Raw genomic sequence first — 14,018 nt, forward strand, 5'->3', positions numbered from 1 at the left:
ACAAGAATGGCCACTGCTGTTGAAACGACATCCACCCGCAGTTGGGCGTGTCCAGGCGTCTTTAACAGTAAGGTCATGGATGAGGAGGTGCAGTGATCTCCACATGTCTGAATGTTGAAAAAAGTAGTGCCACACAGTGGCAGAGGAAGCAGATCCTTTACCGGTCTCTTCGCTTAAAAGATGTCCACTGAAAACATTTAAAAACAAGCCAAAGAAAACTAATAATCAAGACAGAGCATTCATGTGTAAAACATTGGTATTATAATGCCTTAGGAAAAGTGGCATTTTATTCACAATCACTTTCTATTATCAGGCTGTGAAATAAAAGGACAAAAGTAGATGCCAAATCTTTCTGATTAATTAATGAACTGATCATTTTAGCTACACTTAGTTTAGTTTATGATGAAAAATGATCATTTATAATTTCTTACAGTATTGTGCATACAAAATGTTTTAATTTCTTATTAACACTATCGCCTACTTAAAAAGGAAATTCTCAAATTCTCTGAAAACTCAACTCAAGCACACTGAGTTTGGCAGCTTCTTGGACTCCAAAGTATATGTAACTTATTCAAGATGAGTGTTAATAACAAGTTGATAAAAAACTGAGTTAGATCAACTCAGTATTTGTAATAAAACCTAATGTCAGTATTTACAGTGTGCTGGACTGATTTTTATTTCTGTTATGTCTTGTTCTTTTGCTTGTTATGTCTTGCCCCCCTTTCTGTTTCTCTCCTCTCCAGTGTTGGACGATCTTCATCATGTCCTTTTAAGTTAACCCAGTAACTTAGAGCTAGCTGTACTTTCCTTAGTTCCAGTGGCATTTTTCCCATTTCTACTTGTGCTGATGTTGGAGTTGTTCTAATGTCACCTGTATACAGTCTTAAAGCCTGATGTTGAATATTGTCCAACTTTTTCAAAGATGTGTGTACTGCAGGTCCAAATGTAATACTCCCATAATCTAATACTGATCTTGTTAGTCCTGTGTAAAAGGTTTTAATGCTCTTCTGTCAGACCCACATTTACTTCAAACATTTTAAACTTTCTTACACTTAGTTACTTTCTGAATATGTACTGACCATGTTATTTCCCCATCAAGCCACAATCAATTTAAATTGTTTCACTCTTACCAACTCTTGTATAAATTTTTAGCTACTGCTTACTCTTTTCCTTGTAAAGAACATTGTCTTTATTTTCTCTGCTGAGAATATCACCTCCCTTCCTCCTCCTGTTCAGGTGCATTTTTCTTTTCCTTTCTCTTCCTTCCTGTCCACTTTATAATTTCCAAATTAATATCTGACCCAAATTATTATCTAAAAGGAGTTGTGATAAACCATCATTTGACAAATTTAAAAAACAAAACAAACACACAAAAACAGCAAATCTGAGCTTAATGTTCATACAGACAGTGAGATGTGAGTGTTGAACCTTCATCTCTCCGGTTTTAATCATTGAATTAGTAAAATGCAAACATTTCCATTTTTGTCTAGAAATTCTTTTTTATTGAATTTCAAGAAATGTACAGTTTCATATTAAATCAACATGTACTATGATAAATATAAAGAAACATGAAAACTCTTACCAATTATTACTTACAACCTTTTTCATATAATTTTCATTTTTGAATGTTTTAAAACATTTATTTGTAAACGAATAAACAAATGCTATGTCGTTTTGGCCCTTATTTGTATAAAAACAAGAGCCAATAAGCAAAAGAAAGTCTGTTTCGGATGGATATACAAAAGCAAAAAACATAGTTAAAACGCATATTTTTTCTAGAAAAAAGTCCTAAAGACTTGTTAAAACACTCTCCTGTGTTAAATGACTGTCAAAATAAAGATTTCTGAATAATAAGTATAGAACTGAATTCATGGCTTAAAAAAATATACACACAGTATTTGCCTACATTTCTCTGTTGGTCTCTCCTACATGAGGCTCATGTAACATGTCATCACTCATGCTGATGGACTGTTGGCATCATGGCTGTCCATTCTGCAGCAACACACAGAGGTCAGCAGCTCGTCTATGATCCCTTTTCTGATGAAAACATATAGAACTGAATCTGCCAGAGGACTCAACCTGAGACACGTGACAGACAGGTGGCCCAGGTTTGAGTTATGCACATTTTCCTCTGCCAGGAACCAAATGATGGTGGGCAGGAAGAGCAGCACATAAAAAACCAGCACCAGGACCAAAAGTCCCACAATTCGTCGCTTGTCATTAGAGGGGACACAGCTGGTAGACAGGGCTCTGAGGGTCCCGCCCAAGAAGAATATGAGCAGTGGGAGGGGAAGGAGGAGGAAGACAGCAAAGATGGTGTAAGATAACTCAATATCAACCCACTGGAAAATATAGAGAATGACAGATGGAATGAGCCAGATGACGACACAGACCAGCACAGAGGCCTTGATGGTCCGTCTGTAGCGGTACCACACTGGACAGGCAATGACTAAATACCTGGAAGACAAGGTGGACACACTGAGGAGCTTCAGAGTTATAAAGTAATATGAAATAGAAATTACTACACACACACTGACTACACAGACAGACAGCTTTTTGTTACTACTTTTCAGTTGTAAAGTTTATGTCCAATCATCATTTATGAAGTTTGATATGTGGAACATTAACCTGCCAAAGGATGACAGATGGAAATTAGCCTCTAACTGTAATCTTGCCTATTGACATGAAAATGTTCATTAATATGCACTGTTCCTTTTTTATATAAATAAATGAAATGAAAAATACCTTTCCAGGGCGACACACATTGTGAAGCCAACGCTGGCCACCACACCAAAGTAGTAAATATAATAAATGGCAATGCCATATATCATCTCATGTCGTGCCACCCAGACAATCATGCAGCAGAGCTGAATGAGGTCGGAGATGAGAAGGTTGATGACGTAGATTGGAAGAACATAATCATTTCGAACCTGCAGAAAAACATTGACAAAAGTGAACCAGCAGTTATTAACATGAACTCCACCTCCTCCCAAAAATGTCATTCAGCTCTGTCCAGCAACTGCAGTCAGACATACACTCAAAAGTTTTATAATTTCAAAAAGGCCTTTGAACAAGAAATGGGTTAACAACTGAAAGGTGTTCTGCAACAATAGAAGTTGATCAAGCCTTGAAAGTTGGTGCTACCAGTTCCTACAGGTGTCCCAACTTTTCTTGATTCCTTACCAGTGTTGGGGCTAGTTACTCAAAAAAGTAATATATTACATATTACATATTACTGTCAAAAATAGTAATGCCTTACTTTACTTTATTACTCCCTGGAGAAAGTAACTAGTTATATTCCTAGTTATATTACTAGTTACATTTTTTTACTTAATTACTCTATAATTGCCTGAGATGCATCAGATGGAGGGAGAACAGACAAAGGAGTTATCTTTCGAAAAGACAGCAATTTGACGGTAGAAAGAGGTAACATTTCTTCTACTACGTACGAGGCAACAAGCTTATTTATCTCGGATTTTGATGTTGGTAGTATTTTATGTTCAAATGAAAGTTTTTGCTGCTTGCGGGGCTGCTCGTTCATGTCACTCCGTCGCTTCGCAACGAGCTTAATGTGTCTGTGCTGTCGCTCCAGGTGCTTCTTCAAGTTGGAGGTAGAGTTACAAGTGGTGGAGAGCAGCTTTCTCCCCGGGCAGAGTGTGCACTTCACCATCAAGTTATTTTCCTTCCGTTGAACATATTAAAAATAATGACTGAATCTCCACCCGTCGAAACTAGCTTTCTGCTGCTGGGAACCTTCCTCTGAAAAAGAGCTTGCCGTTGTTGACGCTTACATTTTTTCTCACCTGTCTTTGCGGGTGCCGCTCTGCTGCCGGGTGTCAAACAATTGGTGATGGTAAATGATACCTCGTGCCACACCCAGACCACTTTGTACTTTGTAATGCGTTACACCTAACACTGTTCCTTACAACCCCCTCTGTCTGTATAAAAGTAGTGTTGGAACATACTATGGTACCATACCCTCATGAGCTTTATTTGAACAGTATTGTACTGCAGAAAGTAGTGTTAGTGTTAGCATTAACGTTATACCATGTGTGCAGCTGTCAGGTAACTTTACAATTACACTTTTACAGGGTTCTTGCTTTAAAACTAGGGGTGGGACTCAATTCTTTGTGATTAATTAATTTCAATTAATCGTATTTTAATGGCATAACAATACCATGCCACAAGAAGCAACATTTTTCAATTTAAATGGATTTGGTATATGACTGAATACACACACACACACACACACACACACACACATATATAGATATATTTTTCATTTTAATTTGTCTACACTCTTTACCTTTCTACTTAAATTTATTGATAAAAAGAACCTTGTTTCCATATTTGATTCTCATCCCCTGGACTGACATTGAGGAATGTAACAATTTGGAGTTACCTCTATCAAAGAGGCTAGCAAAACACAAAGCAAACATACAAAAACACCCTTGCTCCAAGAAGGGAGTAAATAATAGAAAGATACTGGTTTTTAAGAAAAAAAGTGCAGTACATGGACACAGGAGAGCACAGCAGAAAACACTGTGGCACATAACACTGTTTGCTGTTAAAAGAGACTCCAGTCTGCAGTGTAGTTCGTACATTTGACTGATCACAAAGAATTATCCAGAGTTACATCTAGTTTCAAGATCAAATGATCAGTATTTGTTTCACTTCTGTTCATGACCTCTTTCTCTCACTCTCTCTCCTCATGGGAGTACAGAACATTTTAACATTATTAAATTAATACTCTACCAAAGTCAAAAAACTAGAGCAAATTTATGTTACTAGATATACAGCTCTGGAACAAATGAAGAGAGCATTCTCACAAATGTTTCTTAAATCAGCATCTCTGCATGTATGATAGTCAGTCCATTCCAGTGTTTGTTGGATTCCAACACAAGCCTCCTCATTCTGCTTAATGAGACAATGATTAGATGATCACCTCAACCAAATCTTATTTTATGAGGAAGATTATAAAAAACACTGCTGTGATTAAAGATTGAGATTATCCCACCAATACTGATTTCTAAACTAAGTTAAAATGTTAATGTTGTGTTGTTTAAAAATGAATATGAATGTGTTTTCTTTACATTATTCGAGGTATGAAAATACTCCATCTTTTTTGTTATTTTGACCAGTTGTCATTTTCTGCCAATAAATGCACTAAATGGCAATAAGCAGTTTATAGAATAAAACAAAAATGTTCATTTTATTCAAACACATACCTATAAATAGTAAAACCAGAGAAACTGATCATTTTGCAGTTGTCTCTGAATTTTTTCCACAGCTGTATGTCCTAATCTAGATCTATAACAAAATCACACATCTTGTTGCACTAAATAATGACCTGTATGTGTCACTGTGCAATGGTAGAAATGGTGGTGACTTTATGCACTCTGGCTGTAGCTGGCTGGATTGAACTCTCTGTGAATGTCTGGCCTTGTGTTATGGCTTCTTTGGTCACATAAATTCAGTAGAACATTCTAAATTCCCTAAAACACCTCAAAGTGTTTGCGTGTGATAGATCAGACCTGTCTCTCCTTAACCGGGGTTGGACATTAGGTTGCTGAAAAGTTACTGAAATTATTGAGACCGTTACAGTTTTTTACAGCACGTGGTGTTTGTCAAAGTGCAGCCCCCTCAGCACTCCTGCTTCCTGTGGCCATTATACCAGATGCATTCTAAGAGCTGACTGTGTATTGAGCTGCTGTCTTAGTAAATCAGATGCTGAAAACACACGATTTACTGAAAACAATAGTCGATCTATAAAAAATTCTGCAGCCTGATGGCCACATTTTTCATATGGTCCAATCAGCTTCATGCAAAGTTCAACATTGTAAGAAAATTATTCCTGTGAATTTATGCAACACTTCATCGCAGCCCCCTGACACCCAGTCCCTGAGCCAGATCAAGATCCTTCACAGACAGACAGACTGACAAACACATGACACACACGGTAAATAAATAATGTACATACCAGAGAAAACAGAGCATAGATGGCCGCAAGGGTCAAAGGAAGGCCGATACAAATGCTTATGATATGAACCACATATCTGATGAAGACAGTGTTATCAGATTCATCGTGGTCAGACATGGTGTGGCTGTAATTGTAGCGTGCATGCTGTGAGCTGTTGTTAATGTAGAAATCATCCATTCTTCTGAGTGAAACCTGTTGTTTGTGAGATCAGTTTATAGAAAAGAAGCACTTTTTAAAAAATATTTACCTAACATTGTTTTGTGATATTGCTAAAGTTCACACAAATACAGCATACCTACATCCACAGCCAAATTAAATTAACATTTATGTATCTTTTCAGCTTTATATATTCATATAAATATTCAGGCATATTAATTTTCACGATTCTTTGCAGTTTTATCCTTTTTATGTCTACATATGAGAAAAGTTATGTTACAAATTTACCTTAACAGCTGCAAGACTCCCCTGATTGAGTTCCTACACTAATGTGTGCTGTATTGTTGTAAATATAGGAAATGATAACATGCAGTGGGTTCCTGCTGATCTGTGCCTCCTCTGCTAAAAAAAAGTAGTAATGCACACACATAAATTACTCACATCCGCTGGTAACACTTAGTGAAAGCTGCACCAGTGTTGCAGAATAACCACAGAGGCCCTCCTGCTTCTGTCCATGTCAAACTTGTCATTTTGATTAACCATCTACACAGTTTCTCCTCTAAATCAATAGAGTTGTTGGAAACATTGAAACAGTACACACAGTGAAATGTAGTTCACTTAAAACTCTCCTCTTCACGCAGAACTCCCTCAATGAGGAGGAGGGGCCGAGCACCCGTAGTGGGCTTTCACATATTTAATACTCCTGACTGTCCCAGGACATTTTTCATTACCCTCTCCTGACTCCTTTCTAAAGTCATTATTCTCCCATATTTCTCCCAGTTCATGAAAAATTGTCATACTTTTTTTTCTTATGGATAGTTTGAGAGGAAAGGAGGTCATTTTGTTAGTTCTGTGTTTTTGTAATCACATTTGAAATGGTACCAGATACCAGCTAATAATGTCATACATACATATATGTGTGCATGTGTGTGTGTGTGTGTGTACACATATACACACACACACACACACACACACATATATGTATGTATGACATTATTAGCTGGTATCATATATATATATATATGTATATATACACACAAATATATGTACACCAGAGGTTGCGCTAGACTTTTTCATTGTCTGTCATTTTGACTGACAGGGTCATAAAAATCCTGTCATAATCTATTTTTACCTGTCACTTTAATTTTTAAAATGATAATAATTACATATTCAATAGCATTTAATTTTGATTCATTTTTAATTAATTTTCAGTCCAAACAAGCTGAACAGAGAATCCACACCGTACCTCTTTTATCAACACCATCATCGGTATTGGGCTTTTTGAAGAAACTTCAGCTGCCGTGACACTAGGTGCGTTCGAGATGATCCAGGCCTGCCCAGAATTGATCAGCGGTGATCGCCGCACAGTGCATGCCGGTTAGATTTGTGTCCCGACTTGATCCGACTTGCACAGGTGGGCAACAATAACCTCAGGAGATCGAGGCGGCCACAGTCTGTAGAGCCAGATGCCGCAGCTGCTCTCCACCGACTGCAAACGCCTGGCTGTCACCTGATTGACAAGCTGACAGGCTCTGATTGGCTCATAATTTTGACAACAAACACCACGTGTTGTATAAAATACTAATTTTCTGTGTAATTGTAATATTTAATGCTGGACATATCAGTCTTCTGTTGTGCAATGAAGTTTTAATCTGTCAGCAAGCAGATATTTTGTGTCTGATAATAATAAAGGTTATATATATGACTTATCAAAAGAACATTTTAGTGCTTTACAAGGCAGATAAAAGAACAGATGTTACATGTGTCAAAAGGAGGATCTCTTCTATTTTAACTTCAATCAACAATCAAGAACGCATTTCTTCAGCTACGATCATGATCTGACTACAGGTAACCTACAGGTGATCTAACAGGATGTTTGTGTCTCTTCATCTATTCTCTCGTAAGTCTGTTGAAAACTGTCTGACTTGACTGCAGCTTTTTGTCTCCACCTCCTGCTGCGGCCGCCTGATCTCGTCTACTCTCCAGGCGAGGCGCAGTTCATCTCGAACGAACCTAATAGCTAATTAATATGCTCACTGGCCACCAAGTGGTCAGGGGTGTGAATTGCAACCTGTCAAAATGACAGATGACCTTCAGATTTTTCCGTCACCATTTTAAAAAAACAGTCAACGACGGAAAATATTCGGTTAACGCGACCCCTGATGTACACATGTATAAAGGTTTAAATTCTTTAAAACTCAAACTTTTCAGGGGGAGGACTGCCCGACCCTCTGCTTTGGTTTGGAAACCCTCCCTCTTTTTGAGGACTCAAGCAACTATACAGCCTGACTGTATGCAGATGCAAGACAGATCCATGGTTAGGGCTGGGTACCAAACTTCGGTTCTTTTATGGCACCGACTGAAATGCTTCGATCAGTGTTGTGCCTGAACGCATTCACTGAACGATAGTTGAATGTACAGTATTTCTGCCTGATGAACGTTACTGTGAATGCGTTCATTCTGATGTCTGTGAACGGCACGCTCTCTCAGTTTAACTTTGTTCAATAGGGTGCCAGATTTCCATAGAGCCTTCCAGGTGAAAACCCGGCTAAAACACACCATAAACAGGCCTTAATATGTAACAGAAAAAACACCCAATCTGGCAACACTAGCCACCACAGTGTCGTACCGCAGCATGCATCATCAAAACACAAAGCAGCATGAAGGCGACAACAACAGCAACATGTAGCAGCAGCAGTACCTCAGACTCTTCGTATGATCATTTAAAACAGTTTTATGAGAAGGTCGGTGAGTATTCCAATGGGAAAAATCTTTGCCCGCCGGGTTTCAAAAAGCAACTCCACACATCAGTTACATCAACAGCAAACCTGATACGAAGATGCAATATGATGCATAGTTTCAGTGTTAAAACTGATAAAATAATTGCTGTCTGTGGTTCTATATGGGCTGTGGCAATAATTTTGAAAACTAATAGCTCGCAGCTGTCACATCCTGAGGTTCCTTGAAGGTCATGTTTTCCTTGTTTTCAGTTTTTGTCAGTTTTTCCTGTTTTATTTTGGTACTCACCCTTGTCTCTCGTTTCAGGCACTTCCTGCCCCTGTGTGTTTCCCTCCTGTGTGATCGCTTGCCCCACCCTGATTGGGTTCACCTGTCCCTCATTACCCCTCCTCCCTTGTGTATTTAGTCCTTGTGCCACTCTTTGTCTGTGCCAGTTCGTCTCTTTGTTTGTGAGTGTGTTCTAGCTCTCCAGTTTCCTAGAGATCTCCTACATTTGGACCTGATCTAGCTTTTGTTTCTGTTTTTGCCTGCTCTCTGTTTTTCAATTAAAAACCCTGTGATTGAGTCCTGCATTTGAGTCCTCCTTTGTTGGCCTGGTGTGATAGCAGCAACATATTGAAAAAAAAAAGAAACATTGAACTAGTTCACTTTTGGAACTATGAACTTAGTTCAAAATTTTGAATTATGAACTATGAACTGAACTAGTTCATTTTAAAATTTGTGAACTGAACTTTGAACTAGTTCATGTAGAAACTTTCCCAACACTGGCTTCGATACTACCTAGTATCAAAAGATGCTTTGTCTTTTGGTGCCAGATTTTGGTACCTAGGAGTTAATCTCATGATCAAGATCTGATAATGCTGCCAGTGATTGGCTGTAACATTACACGTGGTTGTATCTGTGTTGTCAACTACAGTGTGTGCGTGTCGTTGAAGTGGTTAAAAAATGCCACTGAGGTCAAAAGTATGGCTCCATTTTAGCAAGATTGATGCCAATAGTGCGCAATGCAATATTTGCTAAAAGGACATCATTGCTGAGGCCGGCAACACAACCAATTTGATGAAGCATCTGGACATGCACGAAATCAATTTGAGAGCAGAAAGTGCTCCGTATTTAACTGCAAGAAAAGCGAACCGCATCCATCTTCTTCTCAGCATTCAAGTCTGCAGACTTTCCAGAACGGCCTCCTTCAAAATCTCCACCGCCGCTTCATCCGAGAGTACTGAGGACTGCACTGTGTCTGGGATTTCAACAGGTAAGTTTATGTTTAGCAAAATTTAGCCAACTTTATATGTCTGTTTACTTAAGTTAACGTGACTGCCACTTAAGAGGTGCGCTGCGGTGACTAAAAATGTGAACCAGGTACTGTTAACTGAAGATATTGTTGTGTAGCTTTAGTTTATGGCTATATAGCTAGCTAAATCAGAAGCTAACTAATGAATGACTGTAACTGATATTAGCTTGTTAAAATGTGGTCATCTATTTGGTCGGCTGGTTGAACAGCTCACCTAACGTTCAATGTTATGTTTATCTTCTCCTCACAGTATCCTCTGATTCTGTCCACGATGATGTGAGGACGACAAGGCCAGTCAGTGTGAATTTGTTCACATTTAAAGGTCCTTAGTATGCAGCAGTGAGCACCAGATACTGACTTGTCACTTGTTTGCAACTGTTCTTTTGCAATTAAAATTATTTATTTTTAATGTTAGAAAACTGCTTTGAGTGGAAAAATGTCAAAGCTGAAAAATAAAACTCAACATTTGTACCGTAATGTGTAATGTCATTTTTCTTTTTGTTACAACTGATTTTATAAAATTGGTATTGAAAATGTATTGTTCAGGAACCGGTATCGAAGTGATAGTATCGGTAACGGTATCGAAAATTTTTGAACGATACCCAACCCTGTCCATGGTTACAGAGACAGAGAGATGGACAAAGAGAAATGCAGATTACAATGAGGTGTGTTATTACAGCACCATGAACAGCGTCATGGATTTATCGTTAAACGAATCTACAGTTTACATTCAGTGATGCTGGCTGCCCATACAGCCACACAGCCAGGTAATATTAGCCTACACAATCAAGCTACATGATCAACGCACACCCAACAAACTACAAGTGTGCAGCAATGTGTGTGGTCTTCCCTGACTACAATACCCAGCAGAACAAACACAGCTGTTTAAAAAAGGACCATATAACCAGCATCTATGACCCTGTTAACTGGTGACTGTCAGCTGAATGTGTCTGTGGCTGTCGTAGTTACTACGGATGTTGAATCAGCTTTTCATTCCAGTGTCAAAAAAAAGTTTGTCTGATTCGTCACTAATGATTGGATGCTGCTTGTTGTTACTGAATATGTTGAAGAGAGCAAGTCAATTTTATAAATACACCTATTTGTCTTCTATCTGTCTTTGGATCCTGTTTCTATAAACATGTCACACAGAAGAACAGCCCTTTTACAAACTTTTTTTTTTTTTTTTAAATAGTGGATTCAAACTTGTATCAGCTGGGCAGTTAATCTAGTGCGCCACCATCACCACACCTCCATCAGCTTTAATGCACATGCTTAGTGGACAAGTGTGGACTTAGTGTCTTTTAGAACTTTTTGAGCTATTTTGCTGCAATGTTCTAAGGGCCTGATTTACTTAAGGTCTGCATGTGTAAAAATGTGTGCAAACTTGATATTACCTGCATACCAATGTATAAACTGATCAACCAATGCTGCACTCTGAGGATTGAGTCTTTCAAATGTGCAGGACAACTCATTCATGTAGTACCTTACTGGGAGGAGAAAATACAAATAGGGTAATTTAGCACACGCACTGTGATTTACCAAGCCTTTAAATAATTAGCAGTGACTGTGACTGCATCTGTTTTTAATACATTTGAAAGTAAGATGCTAATCGGCCTAGTGGTGTGCACAGATGGCTGCTGTTATTGTGGCAAGGAGGAGATACTCTGATTTAAAGCAATTTCTCATGAGCTGTTTATGGGAAGCATTTGTTTTTGTTTTCATTGAATAATCATCAGCATCATCATGTTGCAAGGGCGGAGCAGGCTACAGCTGGGCCAGGGCAAAAGCCTGCAGTAGAGACAGCAGTTCATCAGGGATGGATGGAGTCAGAGGCCCCTGAAGCAGACAGCAGTCATCCACCTCCTCTAAGCCCTGGGGCCATGACACCAGGTCCACATGCAGACAGGGTACATGTGGGCGAGGGCTCATCGACTCTGCCACTTACGTTTTGTTTCTTTTTATCTTTCAAGGGTTGTAGTTGTTTAAGGGTAAGGGGGGGTGTTTTAGTAGTCCGGCAGTGGGGAACAGCGGCAGAGTAGGAAGACGGTAGGGGGGAAAAACTGGGGTGGACTCTCTCTTGTGTGTACTGAGGGTGAATTGCCGTGTTGGCGTGAGTTTCCATTGGGTCTGCAGCGTAGTCTGCCGTGATTGCTGTGCACAGTCGAATCCTCCCTGAGAGAGGGTGTAGTTCAAATGCATGGTGTGATTTCCTGAGGTGAAGCCCACAGTTGATGCAGCCCCAACGCCCAGCACTGCCCTGCTGTGTCTGCCTCCCCCTTGGACTTCCATTTTAATTGTTGTCAATTATTTAATAAAAATGAACTAATATTTTTCTAACGTCAGTGGTGTGGTTGTCATTTTCTCAGCCTCTTACCCAGTCAAACAGGTCCACTACTTTTGTTAAAAACCAACTACCACAGATTTCTATTTCACTGGTGGCAGCGGTGGGATCCTGTTGCACCTTTGTAGTGGGCCAATATCATGAGTGACAAAACTTGCTCTTTTGCATTTGATACAGTTAACCAGGATACAGTTGAGGGGATGTCGCTCTCTCTCTCAGATGATACATCTCCAGGCATTGATACCAAAAAATTTTTTTTAACATCGTTGCTAGCCTGCTTTCCAATCCGATGTCACATCTTTAATAGATCTTTATTCCGGGGAGCCTTCTCCTGATCTAAAATCATACCTTTACCCAAAGATGGAAAAACAGGTTTTACTGGCTCAAAATGTAGACCAATTAGCATACTCCTGTGTTGAGTAAGATACTAGAGAAGATTATTTTAAATCAAATGTTAAATTATTTTAGTAGTTATGGACTACTCTCAAAAGGACAGCATGCCTATAGACCAGGACACTCTCCAAGCACTGCATTAGTACACGGGTGATCAGTGGTTAACAAATATAGATGACAAGAAATTAGAAGGGGCTGTGCTGCATTTGATGTCATTGATCACAACATTCTTTTACCTAAACTCAAATGTTATGGTGTTTTACCTCTAGCTCTTGCCTGGATAAAGTTACCTCCCTGGCAGATCACAGCAAGTGTTTTTCAATGGCTGTTTTTCTGACAGTAGAGGAATATCTCTCTGTATTCCACAAGGGAGTTGTTTGGGGCCACTTTTATTTTCAGTTTTTATAAATGATTTACCATATGCTGTTATGAAGGCTGATGTAATGTATGCTGATGACGCCACTTTGTTCTGTGTACCACCAAGGTTAGGAGACCTGAGTGAGAATCTACAGCTCAAGTTTCATACCATCACCAATTAGGTGAAAATGAATAAATTAGCATTGAACATTGCAAAAACTAAATGCATTGTATTCTGCAGTAGGAATGTTAAAGCTAATGCTACTGTTCTCAGTCTCTCTATTGATGGGATATTGGTTGAGCAGGTCACTAAAATTACATTACTGTCATTACAAGACAGTTAACTGTCTTGGTCTGACCAGATCGATCTATATTGTCTCCATGATGGGAAAGGGCATTGCCATGTCAAGGAAATGTTCTGACTATGCTCCATCCTGTGTTATGAATGATGCTGTTCGGTCACTTGTTCTGCCACACTTGGAGTACTGCCCAGTCATCTGGTCAAGTGCTGCTCAAAATCACCTTAAAAAGCGTCAAATTGCACAGAACAGGGCATCCAGATTAGTTCTTTGTTGCTCTTTCTGTGCCAATGTGAGTGAGATGCATAATCGACTATCTTGGCTGACTGTGGAGGCTAAACTAAAATCTAGTCTTTTGTTATTCATGCATACTGTCATCTTGAAAAATACACCTCAATTCTTTGGTGATAAACTAGTATATAGTGGTTTTTGTCATGGGTATGTGACATGTCAAGTAAT

The 14,018-nt window shown here is 39.0% G+C and overlaps 1 protein-coding gene across 1 annotated transcript; it reads right to left on the bottom strand.

Annotated features, from left to right (window-relative positions):
• Positions 1 to 1,729: 1,729 nt before the first annotated feature.
• Positions 1,730 to 6,168, bottom strand: LOC146320907 (G-protein coupled receptor 4-like). Its single transcript, XM_084729656.1, has 3 exons — positions 5,981 to 6,168; positions 2,746 to 2,930; positions 1,730 to 2,457 (listed from the first exon to the last, which is right to left on the bottom strand). The coding sequence occupies exons 1-3, from the start codon at positions 6,155 to 6,157 to the stop codon at positions 1,956 to 1,958; spliced, it is 864 nt and encodes a 287-aa protein (XP_084585782.1). The 5' UTR covers positions 6,158 to 6,168; the 3' UTR covers positions 1,730 to 1,955.
• Positions 6,169 to 14,018: the final 7,850 nt, after the last annotated feature.

Source organism: Lutjanus erythropterus, chromosome 10 (genome assembly GCF_056507025.1).
Source record: "Lutjanus erythropterus isolate fLutEry1 chromosome 10, fLutEry1.hap2, whole genome shotgun sequence".
Classification (NCBI taxonomy): domain Eukaryota; kingdom Metazoa; phylum Chordata; class Actinopteri; order Lutjaniformes; family Lutjanidae; genus Lutjanus; species Lutjanus erythropterus.

What these genes read in the sequence shown, in the direction of transcription:
- LOC146320907 (XM_084729656.1), bottom strand. Translation starts at nt 6,157, where the DNA reads ATGGATGATTTCTACATTAACAACAGCTCACAGCATGCACGCTACAAT. An exon ending in TCTATGCTCTGTTTTCTCTG is followed by an intron (nt 2,931 to 5,980) that starts GTATGTACATTA and finishes GTTTTTCTGCAG; the next exon opens with GTTCGAAATGATTATGTTCT. An exon ending in ATGTGTGTCGCCCTGGAAAG is followed by an intron (nt 2,458 to 2,745) that starts GTATTTTTCATT and finishes CTTGTCTTCCAG; the next exon opens with GTATTTAGTCATTGCCTGTC.